This window comes from Seriola aureovittata, chromosome 4 (assembly GCF_021018895.1).
Source record: "Seriola aureovittata isolate HTS-2021-v1 ecotype China chromosome 4, ASM2101889v1, whole genome shotgun sequence".
NCBI lineage: Eukaryota > Metazoa > Chordata > Actinopteri > Carangiformes > Carangidae > Seriola > Seriola aureovittata.
The window spans coordinates 26,158,753-26,173,073 of record NC_079367.1 but is presented as its reverse complement, the minus strand read 5'-3'; the positions used below and the strand labels follow the sequence as shown (position 1 = coordinate 26,173,073).

The window sequence follows — 14,321 nt, the reverse complement described above, 5'->3', positions numbered from 1 at the left end:
AGGAAAACCCTGAAAAAGCCAATGAGTGGAGAAATTTAACAAATGCAAACACTTGTATAAAGTTCCCAACGACCTTCACAATCACCAAGTTTCAACCCAACTTAACTCCTAGGAAAAGTTTGGACTGATGTATCAGACAGTGCTCTCCAACACAATCATCGCCACAATTATCAACAAAGGAAGAATGTCTTCCGTGGTTCACCTTGATATTTTTTCCTTAAATCTGTCACAGATCTGTGTTTGAGATAAGATAATGCTGGGTGATAGTATGAGCCTCACCTATGTAACATCTTCTGCTCTCCCTCATTACCCACTGTTACAGTGTCCTTGAGTGAGCCACTTGACCCCCAGATGCTCCCATCTGCTGCTGGCCGACAGACACGATTGTGCTGGGCAGCTCCCAAGTGTGACTCTGTGTAACTGTGAACAGGCTGCTGATGAAAAACACCACAGAGCTCAGTAAACATAGCCTGGGTAAATGAATGTTAAAGAAAGTAATAGCTGCTATAGCTGGGAGCAGTGGGATCCCAGTGGAGACTGGCCGGTGGTGGCACTCTGTTGCCAGGTGGCACAGGAGCGAGATGTGCTCTGGATTATGAATGAGAGAACGTAGGGAGCGATTCCCATGTGGCAAGAGGTGTGTCACGTATGCTTACTTTGTCTGTGGGAAGCTTTTCACTTATTCTTTACAGCAGGACGTTTAGGAGGAGGAGCACGTGTAATGAGACACACAAGGGGATGGGTGAAGTGTGAGTATTCATGTGCAAGAGGAGTTAGGGTTAGTGAGTAGATCACCTGTTCAAACCAATTAGTTTGCACCCCTGCAGTGGAATAAAAACAGAATACAACTGAATCTCATCTTTGGTTAACTTCCAAGGTCAAACCTCTCTCTTATCTCTTCTATCTCAGGTGGAGACTAGATTAATTGTGCTGGACTCATTTTTTACAGAGTAGGCACTGATTAAAATGAAGAGGAGAAACCGCACCACACAGCACATTCCACTACAGTTTACTCTAAGGAGGCAGAATATATAATCAAAACAAAGAACTCATGTTCTTGTTTACATCCCTATGAGCACAGCATTTTATGCTCAAAGGCAACATAAACTTACTAGAATTACCATTAGGGATGTAACGGTACACTACCTCTTTTTTTTTTTTTTTTTTACTGCAGGAGACATTGTTAGTACCAGTAGATCTGCCCTTTCTGGGTGGCTCACCTGGCAGAGCACGGTCCATAAAGGCTTAGTCCTAACCGAAGGAAAAAGAGACTGAGAATAAGAAAGGAAAGAGTAAATTCATAGTAGACTGGAAAGCATGTAGTTTATGGATGGAAGAAGCACAAAGGAGGGAAAGAAAAACACAGGCCGGGACAGATAAAACCTCATCTGTGTCTCAGTGTGTCCAAATACAGGACTCCGACCTCGACTGTGCTCCGCCAAGAAGACGCCAAAACCCATCACAACAACAGGATGAACCAGCAGCCTCCCCTTCTCATCCCAGGTCTGGTCTGGTGTACAAAAAGTCTCTAAATCCATTCAACCCTCCATCACCAGTGAGTACTGACACAGAGGAAAACATTCACCAGGTCCTGAATTTCCCCATGGTGGAGGTAGCAGGTGTCGATGGACATCCGATGTTAGTCCACAGACCATGGACTATTGAGGACATTAAAAAGGCAACGACTCACCTCCCACCACCATCAGATGGAGGTGTGTGAAATTTGCAGCTGAACTGACTGTAGAGAGTTCCGCCCAACAACTTCTGAACTGAGACGACTCCTGATGGTAAAAATGGGTAATAATTGGGCCAAAGGCTCAGCAGGATATCCAGAGAGTGATGTGAGACCTGCCAACCCCCACTGGGCTCACAATGACAACGCAGTCTACAGAGGACACATCACAGATCTCAGTGGGTGCAGCAAAACAGCATTCCCTGTGAGAAATGGACATGTGCAAAATCTCATGTAGACAGGACGATGAAAGTGTTCATAACTATCTCACTCGTCTGACAGAAGTCCACAACACACACAGTGGGCTGACACCTCCAGCTGGACCAAATGATAATGCTGTTAGAGCATGGGAAGCTCATCTGAAAAACAGCTTCCTGAATAGATTGAAACCAGAGATTTCCAGCATGGTGAAGCATACGTGCATCACTTGGGACTCAGGCAAGTTAAGCCTCATTGAAGCACATGCTGTGCATGCTGGGAAAGTCCTCAGAGAGGGCCAGAAGCGGAAAGGAGAAAAAAAAGATCTGCAAATGGCTGCGTCCAAGCAAATGCCTGTTCCAAGCAAATGCCTTAACTTTGACCACACTGACGCACGATGAGAGACAACCTACACATCAGACTGGTGATTGCACCTCACACTCACATACACACACACACACTGATTGATGACGCCATAGCTCAGTTAGAGAAGAATCAGGGGACAGTGAACACACAGCCATTAAGAACATACGCTAAATACACGTTCGACATGTACAAGGAGTGTGTGTGTACAGGCATGCCCACACACACACTCCTTGTACATGTCGAACGTGTAACATTTCTTGTAGATGCAGGTGCCAACACAATCTGTTATTAAAGCTGACACTTTTCCAACACCTCCAAAGATGAGTGGAAGATACCCGAAGTCTGTAGGGACGTTAGGTGAAACAGTTCTGCAAAAATACACAACTCCATTATCATGCACTGATGATGTCACAGGCAAATTTAAGCATTCATTTTTGCTGTCAAACTGTTGCCTAATTAATTTGATGGGAAGAGATGTAATGTGTTTATTGGGTATTTGTCTGGAGGGTTATTAATACTCGAACAAGTGAACTTGTGTTCCCCGACACTCACGTATTTGTGAAATACACAACGCTGACACGCTGATTCATGTGTATGAATGGAAGCTCTGCACATCAGCTGTGACCTCCGTAACTCCTGCTCTTGTTGAAAAAGCACACACACTCAACACAGACACAGACTACATGAAACCACAAGACCTACACTGCACTGCACAAACGCATGAAGGGAGAGATGCAGACTTTGAGAAACGATGGTTCAAAGAAGGCCGTCTGACAGAAAAGCTCATGTTAAGTTGAATGTTTTGGAATAAACACAGATGTGCAGCTTCAGCAACTTTACCCAAACTAACAAAACCAAAGCCAAGAGATGAATTTTCACCATATTTCTCTTTCAGTGATTCGGATTCTTTGACATTCCTGGTTCATATCCACACGTGTCACTTGCCAAACACAGGAAAGACAGATGGCAAGATTTGGGTCCATGGGTGAAGCTATGTGTCAATGCAGTAATATGGGAAAAAACATGTGACCCTTATGTTCAATATAATCCTGTTCAACTGGTACCAGACACACAACACACATCTGCCTATTTGCATGAAACATGTGACATCATGAACAATTCTTGGAGGCATAAAGAGGGCGACTTAAAAAGTGCACTATATGATATAATAAAGATCATCATAGTGCACAATGCTTTTTTTATTCTTTTTTTAAGTCCATACATGAACAGACTCAGCAGCTATATAGGAAGAAATGCACTGCGGAGTCCCTTAATGCTCACTGCACATTTAGACAAGCTCACTGTAATTGAAAAACCATGTTAGACCTTTCACAAACAAATTAATAATCATACTACAGCATAATGAGAGCTGTGACATAGAATAGATTGAAACAACAAAACCATAATGCAGCAGTCACACCAGACAGAGAAGCAAACGTTGTCCATTATTTTCAATATGAAGCCACCACACAACACAGCTGCTTAATGAGATTTCTGTGTTTTTAGAGAATTTATTTCATGCAACACATGAACTGACAAATAAGCTGCAGAAGCTCATGTGTGAGGCAAAAATAAAAATGAATATAGACCGCAGTGTGGTCACAGGTCCAAAGCAGTAAGCCGGAGTAAAAGCTTAAAAGTTGACAGAGATTAGAGCACAGTAATTTCACCACTAATTAAACTTAAAAATAAAGAAATTAAATGACACAACAACCAATTAGTTATTATATATAGGTTATATAATGATTTTCCACTTGTGCCACTTAGGATTAGGACAATGTTACTGTCAGACACAATTACTTAAACAGTGTTGAAAATGACTGTAGATGACTAGCTGAGCCTTTTGTTATACAGCGGCTGCCATAGATGATTTCTGTTTTGCACTTGATTCCCTTTTGATTCCCTTTTTTAATGAGCCCTGTCAGTCACGCTGTTTTCTTGCACAACTATCCCCCAAAACCTTTTCACCACTTAAAGAGAAAATGGAGAGAAAATGGCAGGTTTTGAACCCTGTAGTTGAGGTATAACCAAGATGTTGTGCTCCAAAGACTTTGCAGAGATGCAGCCCCACCCCAAAAAGTGAAGCAGCAAAGCTGCAACACACTCACTCTGCCAAAATAATCAGAGACTATTAGAACAAAATAAGTAAAGGGAGGCTGGTTGAATTTGGTGTTCTGGCTCAATCACTTCTAGGCAGGAAAAACTGTTAGCAGCTGTTACTACTACAACTACGTCTGCTGCCGTTATTACTGGGATCATATCTTGATCTGATAGACTAAATAATGAACGGTCTCAGGCAAGTTTGTCACTATGACAACCACAACCAGGTGCTCCCTCCCCATACTATTAATACCTTCTCCGCCAAATGACCGGATAAGGTCAGTGTGGTGTACAGCCCACTGTTCCAGTGAATTATCCCACTTATCTAGTGACATTTATATGGACACAGGTTACATAAAACCCACAGAGTGTTAACATAACAGCAGTGTTGGTGTTTGGCACAGAACCACTATAGATGTCAGTAAGACACCCTTGTGTAGGTAGGTTATGGAAGTGTTTGCCTTGTCCCTTAGTTGGGGTACAAACAATTAAGTTAACAATTAACAAGCTCAAAGACTCACAAACGAACTCTATCACCAATAAAGGCCCCCAGACACTTAAAGGACCCAGACGTTCTTAAATCATAAAAGCTTTAAATGAAACGAAAAAAGTTGTTTTGGCTTTTAGTGAGAGGAATCATGATATGCAATATGATTTGGTGTTGCTTTTATATTTTCAAATAAAACAAAATTTACATACTGTACCTTGAAGAAAATGAGGCTTTGAGTATAAATATCAGGTTGTTTGTTCAGCTTGTTCCCTTCATGTATAAACTGGTGGAGTGCCCCAAAGACAAGCAAGGAACATGCGGATGATTTACTTTCATTTAAAATATTTAAACATGTCTGGGGCTGCCCTTATATAATATCATGACTTCAGGAATTTCAGTTGATGTGTATATCATGTGCTGGGTGATATCTTGTGCTAAGATTTTCTTTTAAAAGAATTTCTGCGGTAACAAGCAGCCTGATAGCCAGTGTTACTGGCTCATTTGCTTTTAGGGAACTCATTAACGAGGAGCAAATGCGACAGGCTTTGATTTTAGGAGGGTTTACTCCAGACGCACATCAAAGCTCAGAACAGATAAATAATGGGAAAACAGAGACACAGACAGGGAAATAAAAACTAAACCTGGCGCAAAGACGATGAGAATTATTATACTGTGACAACTACTGAAAAATAAGACATTAACTGAGAAGGGAAGAAGAAAACACAAGCTGATAAAATGCACAAGAACACCTACCTTAACCTCAATGAAGTCCGGCTGGCCCAAAGCAATGAGCTCCGAGTAGGCCTGCATCTCCTCCACGTTCCAGGCCTTCACCAGCGTCAGTCTGTACACCGTCCTCTGTCTCTGGATGGACAGATGGGGGGTGGGGATGAAAGAGGTCAAAGTCAATGTGAAGGCATGAAAATTATGTTGCTGTACTACTTTTTCTATATTCCTCTTCTTAAAAACAACTACATTCAATTAAGACTACTCATACTTGTACACATACTTGGACTACACACACATAAGTGTGATCATATAAAACCCAATGAAAGTAGTGTTCAACAGGCTGGTATTGCTAAAAAGATCCAACAACACTTTTCTGTGACATTTCTGTATAGATATTAAGAGGAAATGTAAACCTCTAGCTGAGTAAAAAACTTCATCTTTGTACGTGAATTCACACAGTTTCTTGGCCCTTGTTATCAACCAGAATTAGATTAGGTGTTATAACACTGAGTGCTGCCATAACTGGAATGATTTCTGTTTCGGACGGGGTGTTCCAATCATCATTTCACACAACTCACACACACCACATCTGATTAAAGCTCATACTGTAGTTTTGTTACAAAATAAAAAGGTCAGTTTGACCTCTTTGTTTTTCATTCAAGTCAGGGAAGACAAGTATGTTGCTTTCCTCTGACACACATTAAATAAAATCACCAGTTGTGATGTTGTTCATTTATTTTGAGTCAAAACTCAAATTTCTGGCAGTTTGTTGTTACCAACATCTGTCCTCCACCAGCAACACAGCGGCCGCACAGTTGTCCTGTCAACAACCTACTTTCTTTGTGAATAATAACAGAGCAGTTAGGGGAAGGTTTGTGTGTTTACTAATGATCTGAAAACTGCTGTGCTGCAGTACAACTGAATATTTAAGGATCTCTCAAGCCGCTCTAATAGCATCTACTACATAACACCTTTTCCAATTCCATTTCCAATACTTTGTTTACTCTAGGTAGACAAGCTGTCAATAATGCTCCTTTGTGCATCCACAGAATATTTGAACTCCAGGGAGGGAACTGAGGATTTCACAAAATAAACAAAGAGAACCCATCAGCCATCATTCCAGTATGAATGTTTAAGCAAACTATGCGAGCAGAACTTGATCAAATTTTTTTTTTTTTTTTTTTTTAAAGCTTCAGTTTGCAGGTGCAGCACTCCTCTAAAGTTCTGCTTTTATAGCTGAAAACCTCATTTGAACTTAAGGATTTTGTTTCCAATTATTCCATCCTTGCTGCCACAACAGATCCACTCCGACAAACATCATAGGACCCTAGGCCTCATTTTCCTCAGTGTAACTGTAATCAACTGTCAGTAGGTTTCACAACTTTTCGTGTGGACAGTGTATTGGAAAATACTTTATATACAAATTTGGATCGAGATCAAAGCCAAGTCTGGACAACCCCATTATATGTGCTCAGCTAATTTTCCCTGGGTAAAGAAAAGGACTGAAAAAAGCCCTGCTCACAGTTCAGTGGTGCAGATTCAGGCTATTGTTGTTGCTGTATAGCAGGAGAAAGAGGATTATTGCGAATGTGATGGAGAGGAAGAGGGGCAAGAAAAGACAAGTGGAGGAGACGAAAGAAGGAGAATGGCGAGGACAGAAGACGAGAAATGAATAATAGAAAGAAACCAGTAAATGACAAGGGGAGGAGAGAGCGTACTCTTTCCCTCATTTGTTCTCTCTCTCCCGCTCCCTCTCTCTCTTTGGAAGGTTATCTATAACACTAGGTCTTTTCAGCCCAGTAGGGTAGGAGATAATTGGCCAGTGGAAGCAGGGAGGTGAGGTATTTCAAGCTGCCTCTATTCCAAATCCGATGGTGAAGCACAACTCTATCAGTCCCACAGTGCACTGGCACAGAGGCCCGGTGGAGGAGAGCTGTCAAAAGGAGAACAGAAAGGGATAAGCGCTTAGGAAGGATGGAGATAGAGCCCACCATGAAATGGAGACTTAGGAATATGGAGCTGTGAAACACAGGCGGGAGGTGATGGGAACAGAGAGTTTATTTTTGGAAACTGGGAAGTTGCACACAGACAAACCATATTGTCACAGTGAGGTGTACACACGCATACACACAAGTACATGTACAACCCTCAGGGACAAGTATAATCATATTAATGTTTAATGCTCAACAACTGTGTACTTGTGTGCACTAATGTCTGTGATTTTTGGTGTTGGGTTTTAAAATGACAAAACTTCTGGTCATAAAATTTTGTTTGTTCTGCAAATGTTGCTTTAAGATACAATATTCAAAGTATTTATAAAGTATGCACAAAACACAACCAGTGCTCTCCATTTCTTTTTATCTATGCTTGAATATGCTAAGGGCCAACTATGTTCTGCTATGGATATAAGCATATCTCTGAAATAATCATGAGACAGCAAAATACTAGAGGTCACATTGTGCTGGCTGCAACAGTGAGCAACTGTCCCACTGACAGATCAAAGGCAAAAACTGCTTTGCCAACACACAACACTTAAAGTTTCCCATATTTATAATGGTAGATTTCCATGTCTTTTTTTTATCATAGATCAGGTCTAGGTTCTTTATTAATACTGTGAAAGTATCAAAGTGCTCAGTCCACAGAGAAATGCACACAGCCTGTATTCAGAAACTGAGCCTTAAAACCGGCTGTCAGGACTTCTGTAACTTTGTGATGTCACAACAAGGCAGTTGCCATCCTCAGCCATGCCCCAAGACCAGCCCACCTGGACCCGCCACCCAACCTTGCAGTGGTGTCTCGTTTCTTTGGAAGTGTTTACTTTTAAATATATGGACATGATACTTTCATGCCAGAAATCCATTCTAGAGAAAAGAAGCTGTATAACATGTCCATATAGTTTTGAAAATGATTGTTTCTGCTAATGTTTTCATAAAACAGAGTTTTTAAATTGGGTGTCATCCTCAATATGTCTCAAATGAGAATGTGTGAAATCTTGATATCATTGGACATTTTCTGACACTAAGTTGAAAAGTAATTCAAGAGATTGATGGCTCCTCTGACTGACTGTGAAGCAGAATTCAAATTAATGAGATTCTAGGTAGTAAGTGGTAAATGTGCCGGTGGGTAAAAGTGTCATTATGTGGTCCAGCAGGACTCTTCTGTCACTCATCTGTCCTAAAATGGACTGATCCTGCAGTCACAGTAGACAGTGAGAAACCAGTGATACCGACATCGCCATCATTACCAGCATCCCACTGTACGTTAGATACTTTTAATGACCACAAGTTGTGTTTAGTTGTTGTTATGTTTTCCATAAATAGTCAGACAGAGATAGAGAACTTGACCGAGTTAAAAGAATGACAACATTATGGTCATAATGTTTTATCTCAGAGAATATCACATACAGTAATTATAGTCTAGATCAGAGGTCATTAATAGGCACAGACACTGGCCTATCTGGACCTGGATGTACAACCTATACATTTTATAAAATTTTGATGCTTTTCAAGCCTTTAAGGCACTGGTCACGTGACGCTACTCAGCCAATCACTGCGACACACACGGTGAGACTCGCTGTCTCAATAAGTGGAGAAAGTGGGACGAAGAGGTAAAGAAAGAGAAAAGGACGTGTTAAATCTATTCAGTTGTTACAATGTGTTGAGATCGTTTGTTATAAAAATGCTTGAGACTGTTGGTTAACTATTGAGAGTTAACCATAAAGAAGAAAAACAGAAAGTCAAACTGCAATTTTCATTTCATTTAGTAAAATCAAACACTTCATTATCATTTTTCAAAAGCCCTGTTATGTAGTTATTTATTACAGCCGATATTATCCTTGAAATGATAAAACATGTTAATAATATTATATTAGAGAAGGTAGAAGATTGAGGAGGCTGTTGGAAGCGGAGAGTTCATGATTTAATGTGGTGAGTGGATCCTTTACTCTAATGACCTTAAAAATGTCAGACTTGACATAGTGCTGACAGAAATTGAACATCTTAACTTCACAGTGGTTGGTGTTTATTGTAGGCTTTTCTTTAATTTAGTTCTAAGATGTTCCTATTATTTTGCCCACCCTGCAGTTACCCCACATTGATATTTGCTTGTTGGCATGTGGTGAAAATGGTGATCTGGATGCAATTAGAGTGCAATGATCCGTCGCTGGTGATTTGCCTCGAGCTGTGCAGTCACCAACACCTCAAGCTGAGTGGTAATGAATTTGTTCATTGTTTGCTAAGGCATTAAACAAGAGGAAGCCGACCCATTACACAGAGGTGTAACAGAGGCTCCTCTGAGAGACTTCACAGCCCACATCTTTCTCAAGGTCGTCTGGCGGGTTACCTAAGCACCATTCTTCTCATCACTTTAGCTTATTAGGAAACACACGAAGAGAAAAGAATTGATTTACACAAGCGGAGTAGTGGCTAGATGGAGGTAGTGATAATGGACTTTCCCTCACTCACAGATGATGAGAAGGCCTGCAAGGTTATGGAATGCACTATTTTTAACTGCTGCAGGGGTATCTGTGGACACAGATCATGCACTTAATACACAAGTACACCTTTGGATGTTTTCACTCTTGTGGTCGTGGCAGTGGCATTATCAACTCTGATGAAGCCAAGATGTTAGAAGTTTCAAGAATCAATGAAAAGCCACTCTTCCACACTCGAGTAAAGTGGTAAAGGGCTGAAGTGGTCTCTCTCATTTATTGGTATCTTGCTGTTATTACATAGGAATTTGGTAAATACAGAGGACATCTCGATCTGTGATTTCTGAGAAGACTCAATCCGTCAGAGTTGGATATAAGAGATTACATTTGAGGTGACACAGGAGAGAGTCAAAGTGGATAGGAATACAAGTTTCTTTTCTATTCAAAGGTTTAATATTACTTCCCCCCAGATCTAGAGATGCAGATAAAAATGAAACAATAATTACTGTTTTTTTAGTACTTATCAGGACTAAGAGTACTGAGACACTGTGGTGGTGAGCAGCATCCCTCGTCTGCTTATCAACAACCATACATCAAGCTAAGCCAGTGCCCAGCACAGGCCAGAGCTTTTCTCTTAGAGCTGAAAGAACAAGAAACTGTGACAAACGCAGGCCATTAAGTGCAGAAAATCCACAAAATATCGAGGTCATGCTTCCCATTTATGGCTGATACATACAGGCTTAACACATCCCCTCATGATGTAGCAAGATAAACAACATGCACTTGCAGTGTATCCATTCAATGAAAAGGGTTTAATTTGACATTTCATTGACAGCAATCATGAAATCAATTTCATATCAATATATTATGAGGCTTTCCTTTTACAGGTACGCCAATTCTGAAAATAATTCGGCACAAACAGTGACATGATGATAACAGGAAAATACCCAGTTAGAAAATGAATGCAAGTAATGAAGCACGCAAACATTTCCAAGGGAGAATTAGTTTTACTTTTAATTATGCACTCAGAAAATATTCCAAGTATCATCATTCAGTGCAATTTGTGCATTTGTGATGCAGAATTACGAAGGCGAGATAATTAAATTGACTTGATTAAGCTTGAGGTAATAACAAGCTATGGGAACACAATAGTTAGAGCTTTATTGGCACTGAAACAATCACAGAAGTCTTATTTTCATTGATGCTGAAGTTAGGTTAATTGCATAGACGGTAAACCTGGCATAACCTCCATTACTGTTATTGTTAACACAGAGCAAAACTGCCAATTATCATCACAAGTGTGTTTAACAGTGAGATGCCTGACAAAAGAGCTCAGATCGTTCAAACTTTCAGCTCTTCTTTTCCTGTAAAGATCAAGTCCTGCTTTTTGCACATTTGGCAAATTGTCACTGCCCAGCTAGAAAAGCATAGAATGAAACAAATACTGCATGTTTACATTTTTTAAAGTAAAATGGGAAAACCCTGTGGGCTGGCTGGGGCCTGAAACACATAAACAGTGTACGAACAATGTATTTCAACCAAGCAACATCCTCCAGGGCTAAAAAGTGGAGCAAACGACCACTAGAGTCTGTATCCAAAAGTGAGTCTGTCTCCATAGACTCCATGTTAAAATGCCCAACTTTACAGCAGAAATAATCATGATTACAGCCTGGTATAAAAAACTGTTTTTGGTTTATAGCTAATTTCCTCTTTCATGGCAACTATACAGGGGGTGAATTTTTATATAATTCCCCCATTTAATTTCTATAGAGGCTTAAATATATGCATAATTGAGGGTGTGCCACTTTGAGTGACAGGTGGGTGAGCGTATGCTTGCCACAACACGGCATGTACCAAAGTCTTTGCCCAGTTTTGGATTAGCTGGGAGTTAGGTGGAGTCAGGCTCTGCCAAGATGGCGACGCCAGGGCAGCTCACTCTGAGCTTCAAAACCACTCTTGAGAAACCATCTTTATTTACAGTCTATAATTTCAAAAATGTAGTTTTAACCCAGTGTGCTACTTTTTTCAGTATCTTTTTGAGTAGCACCATAGCCTCTTTTTCACAAGCTCACTTTTCTAAACTCTTGACTGGAAACTAAACCTTGCTCAGGGGACAGTTTACCTTCTCTCCCAGGGCCTTGAGGCTATCCAGGAAGCGTGGCCAGAAGTCCTTGAAAAGTGGCCGGTCAATCTTCTTCAGACTGTCTTTGGTGCTCGCATCCACACTCACATACAACTGGGTAACTGGGACCAGGCTCCTGGAAATTATAGGAGTGAAGAAATGAGAAGAAATGAGGATAAGAATGATCCAGTTTGAGAAAGAAACAAGAAATGTGGTACAAACCCTAGAGGTATCACTCTCTTTTTCTTAAATCTTGGTCTCCCTCAATGTCATTAAACCTTAACATATTTATCAGAAAACATGAGTGCATTTCTGTAAGAAGCTGAAGTTCAGTATCACAGAAGACAGAAAACACTTGCGCTGAATATAAATCAGCTCCTCTCAGATTATTCAATAGGAACAATAACCTGCAAAAACACGTCAAACATTCACAAAGCAACAGACTAATTGTACAGACAGAAGATAGGAAGACAACAGGAAGTTGTGGTAAACTAAAAAGTGCTTCTCCTTCATAATAATTACACATTAACTTATTTGCGTGTAGCTACACTCTAACACAAGCTGTAAAAGCAGGATGCAGCAGAGTAGTAAACACAACCAGAAAACTGTAAAAGATTCACACGACTGAAACGAGAGGAGCACTTTAGATGGTAGATAAAGTATCTGCTGTACAAGAGAGACAATTATGTAAAGATGCAAAAATAAACGATTAGCTAAATGAGCAATGAGACAGAAAGTCAGGAAATTGAGTTCAAGAAGTTGCAGAAGCAGTGCTGAAATAGAGACTCAATCAACTGAAACAGCTCATCGCCAACCAGGTGGCTCTGGCAGACAGGAAGAAAAATGACTGATGCCTGCTGTTCTTGCCTTCAACCTGTTCGATGAGTGTATAATAAGTCAGCCTGTGACAGGCTAGTTAGCTGACATATCAGATATGTCACAGTATGTCTTCATGACAAGGCCTCTAGACAGAGTGGCATCTCTAGATGTGAGGGGGAAAGGGCACGGAGAGTGACAGACACCAGGGTAAACATGTGGACATGAAAACTTAATGTTTATATCAAAAAGGTGAAGAGACATAGGTGGAAACTGGCAAAGCTCTCTTTACACTGTTTTGTTCTTTGGGACTATGAACCTTCGTCCAGAAGGAAGAAGCTATCCGCCGTAGCTGTCTGGTTAAGTTGTGACTCACCAATCAGCTCACTGGACCATTTAACAATTTGATTCAGAGAATTCCTGCTCTATAAGGACAGATTTCCAAACCATGACGCCAGAGAAAAAGATAAAAATCAATTCAACAAAAGTGGAACAAGGTTATCATGGTCTTGTCAATGTGGAAACTGAACAGTTTCCTCAGACACAACAAACAAATGTTAACGCCCCTTCTTGCACACAGCTTCACAATTTGCCTCACATTTCAGTTGGTGTCAATAATTGTTCCAAGGTATTTTTAAGATTGTTCACAATCATTTTATTGAACAACTGGTTAAATAAAATGAAAAAACCTAAAATGTCAGTCTAGTAACTGATGATCTGTTGGAAATAAACAAGTTACTAGGATTATTCTACATATAATTGACTAATTCATTCCTGAATAAAACCTAAGCGCAAAGTGTGTGAGCTAACGTCATTAATAATACAGTTGATGTCTGTTTTAACATCCTGTTGGTTTGTCATGTTTGGGGAGTTAGGTGATCCATGAGTTTTATTTGATTGGTAAAGTCCTTGGTCTGAGTTTGAGAAACACTGGTTTAAAGAAACAGTTCATCCAAATTACAGAGAAGGCATCTCATTAATTCTTAGTATCATCTCATGCAAACAATTTTGGTTTGATGTGCCAAGTTTTTGATACGTCCTCCTCTGAAACTTCTGACGTCACCCAAACACAGATGAAGTTAATGGAATTTTGTTTGTGTTGCTCAAAGCACACAAACCCAACACCACTGTTCTGTACCCTCCTTGTTAAAGGACATCAAGCACTTATTCTTTGAGAAACTGAACCTTTGATCCTTCCTGCTAGGCAACAATGTAACTGCTCAGACACACTCAAGCTCCCAACTTTCTAATTCATCCCCCCAGACTTCAAAGAGAAAGGTTTGTGAAGACAGTGAACGAAAATACACTACAAAAAAAATAGCCAAAATAAACTGACTGG

At 40.4% G+C, this 14,321-nt stretch overlaps 1 protein-coding gene across 2 annotated transcripts in view; it reads right to left on the bottom strand.

Moving 5' to 3' along the window:
• The window catches only part of tyw1 (tRNA-yW synthesizing protein 1 homolog (S. cerevisiae)), a 59,788-nt gene that overhangs the window by 20,870 nt on the left and 24,597 nt on the right, over nucleotides 1-14,321 (bottom strand). For both annotated transcript variants that reach the window (XM_056374511.1, XM_056374512.1), the window contains exons 13-14: nucleotides 12,167-12,302; nucleotides 5,640-5,750 (exon numbers count right to left, since the gene is read on the bottom strand). In XM_056374511.1, coding sequence (XP_056230486.1) covers nucleotides 5,640-5,750; nucleotides 12,167-12,302 — 247 coding nt within the window. The remainder of the gene's footprint in view (nucleotides 1-5,639; nucleotides 5,751-12,166; nucleotides 12,303-14,321) is intronic.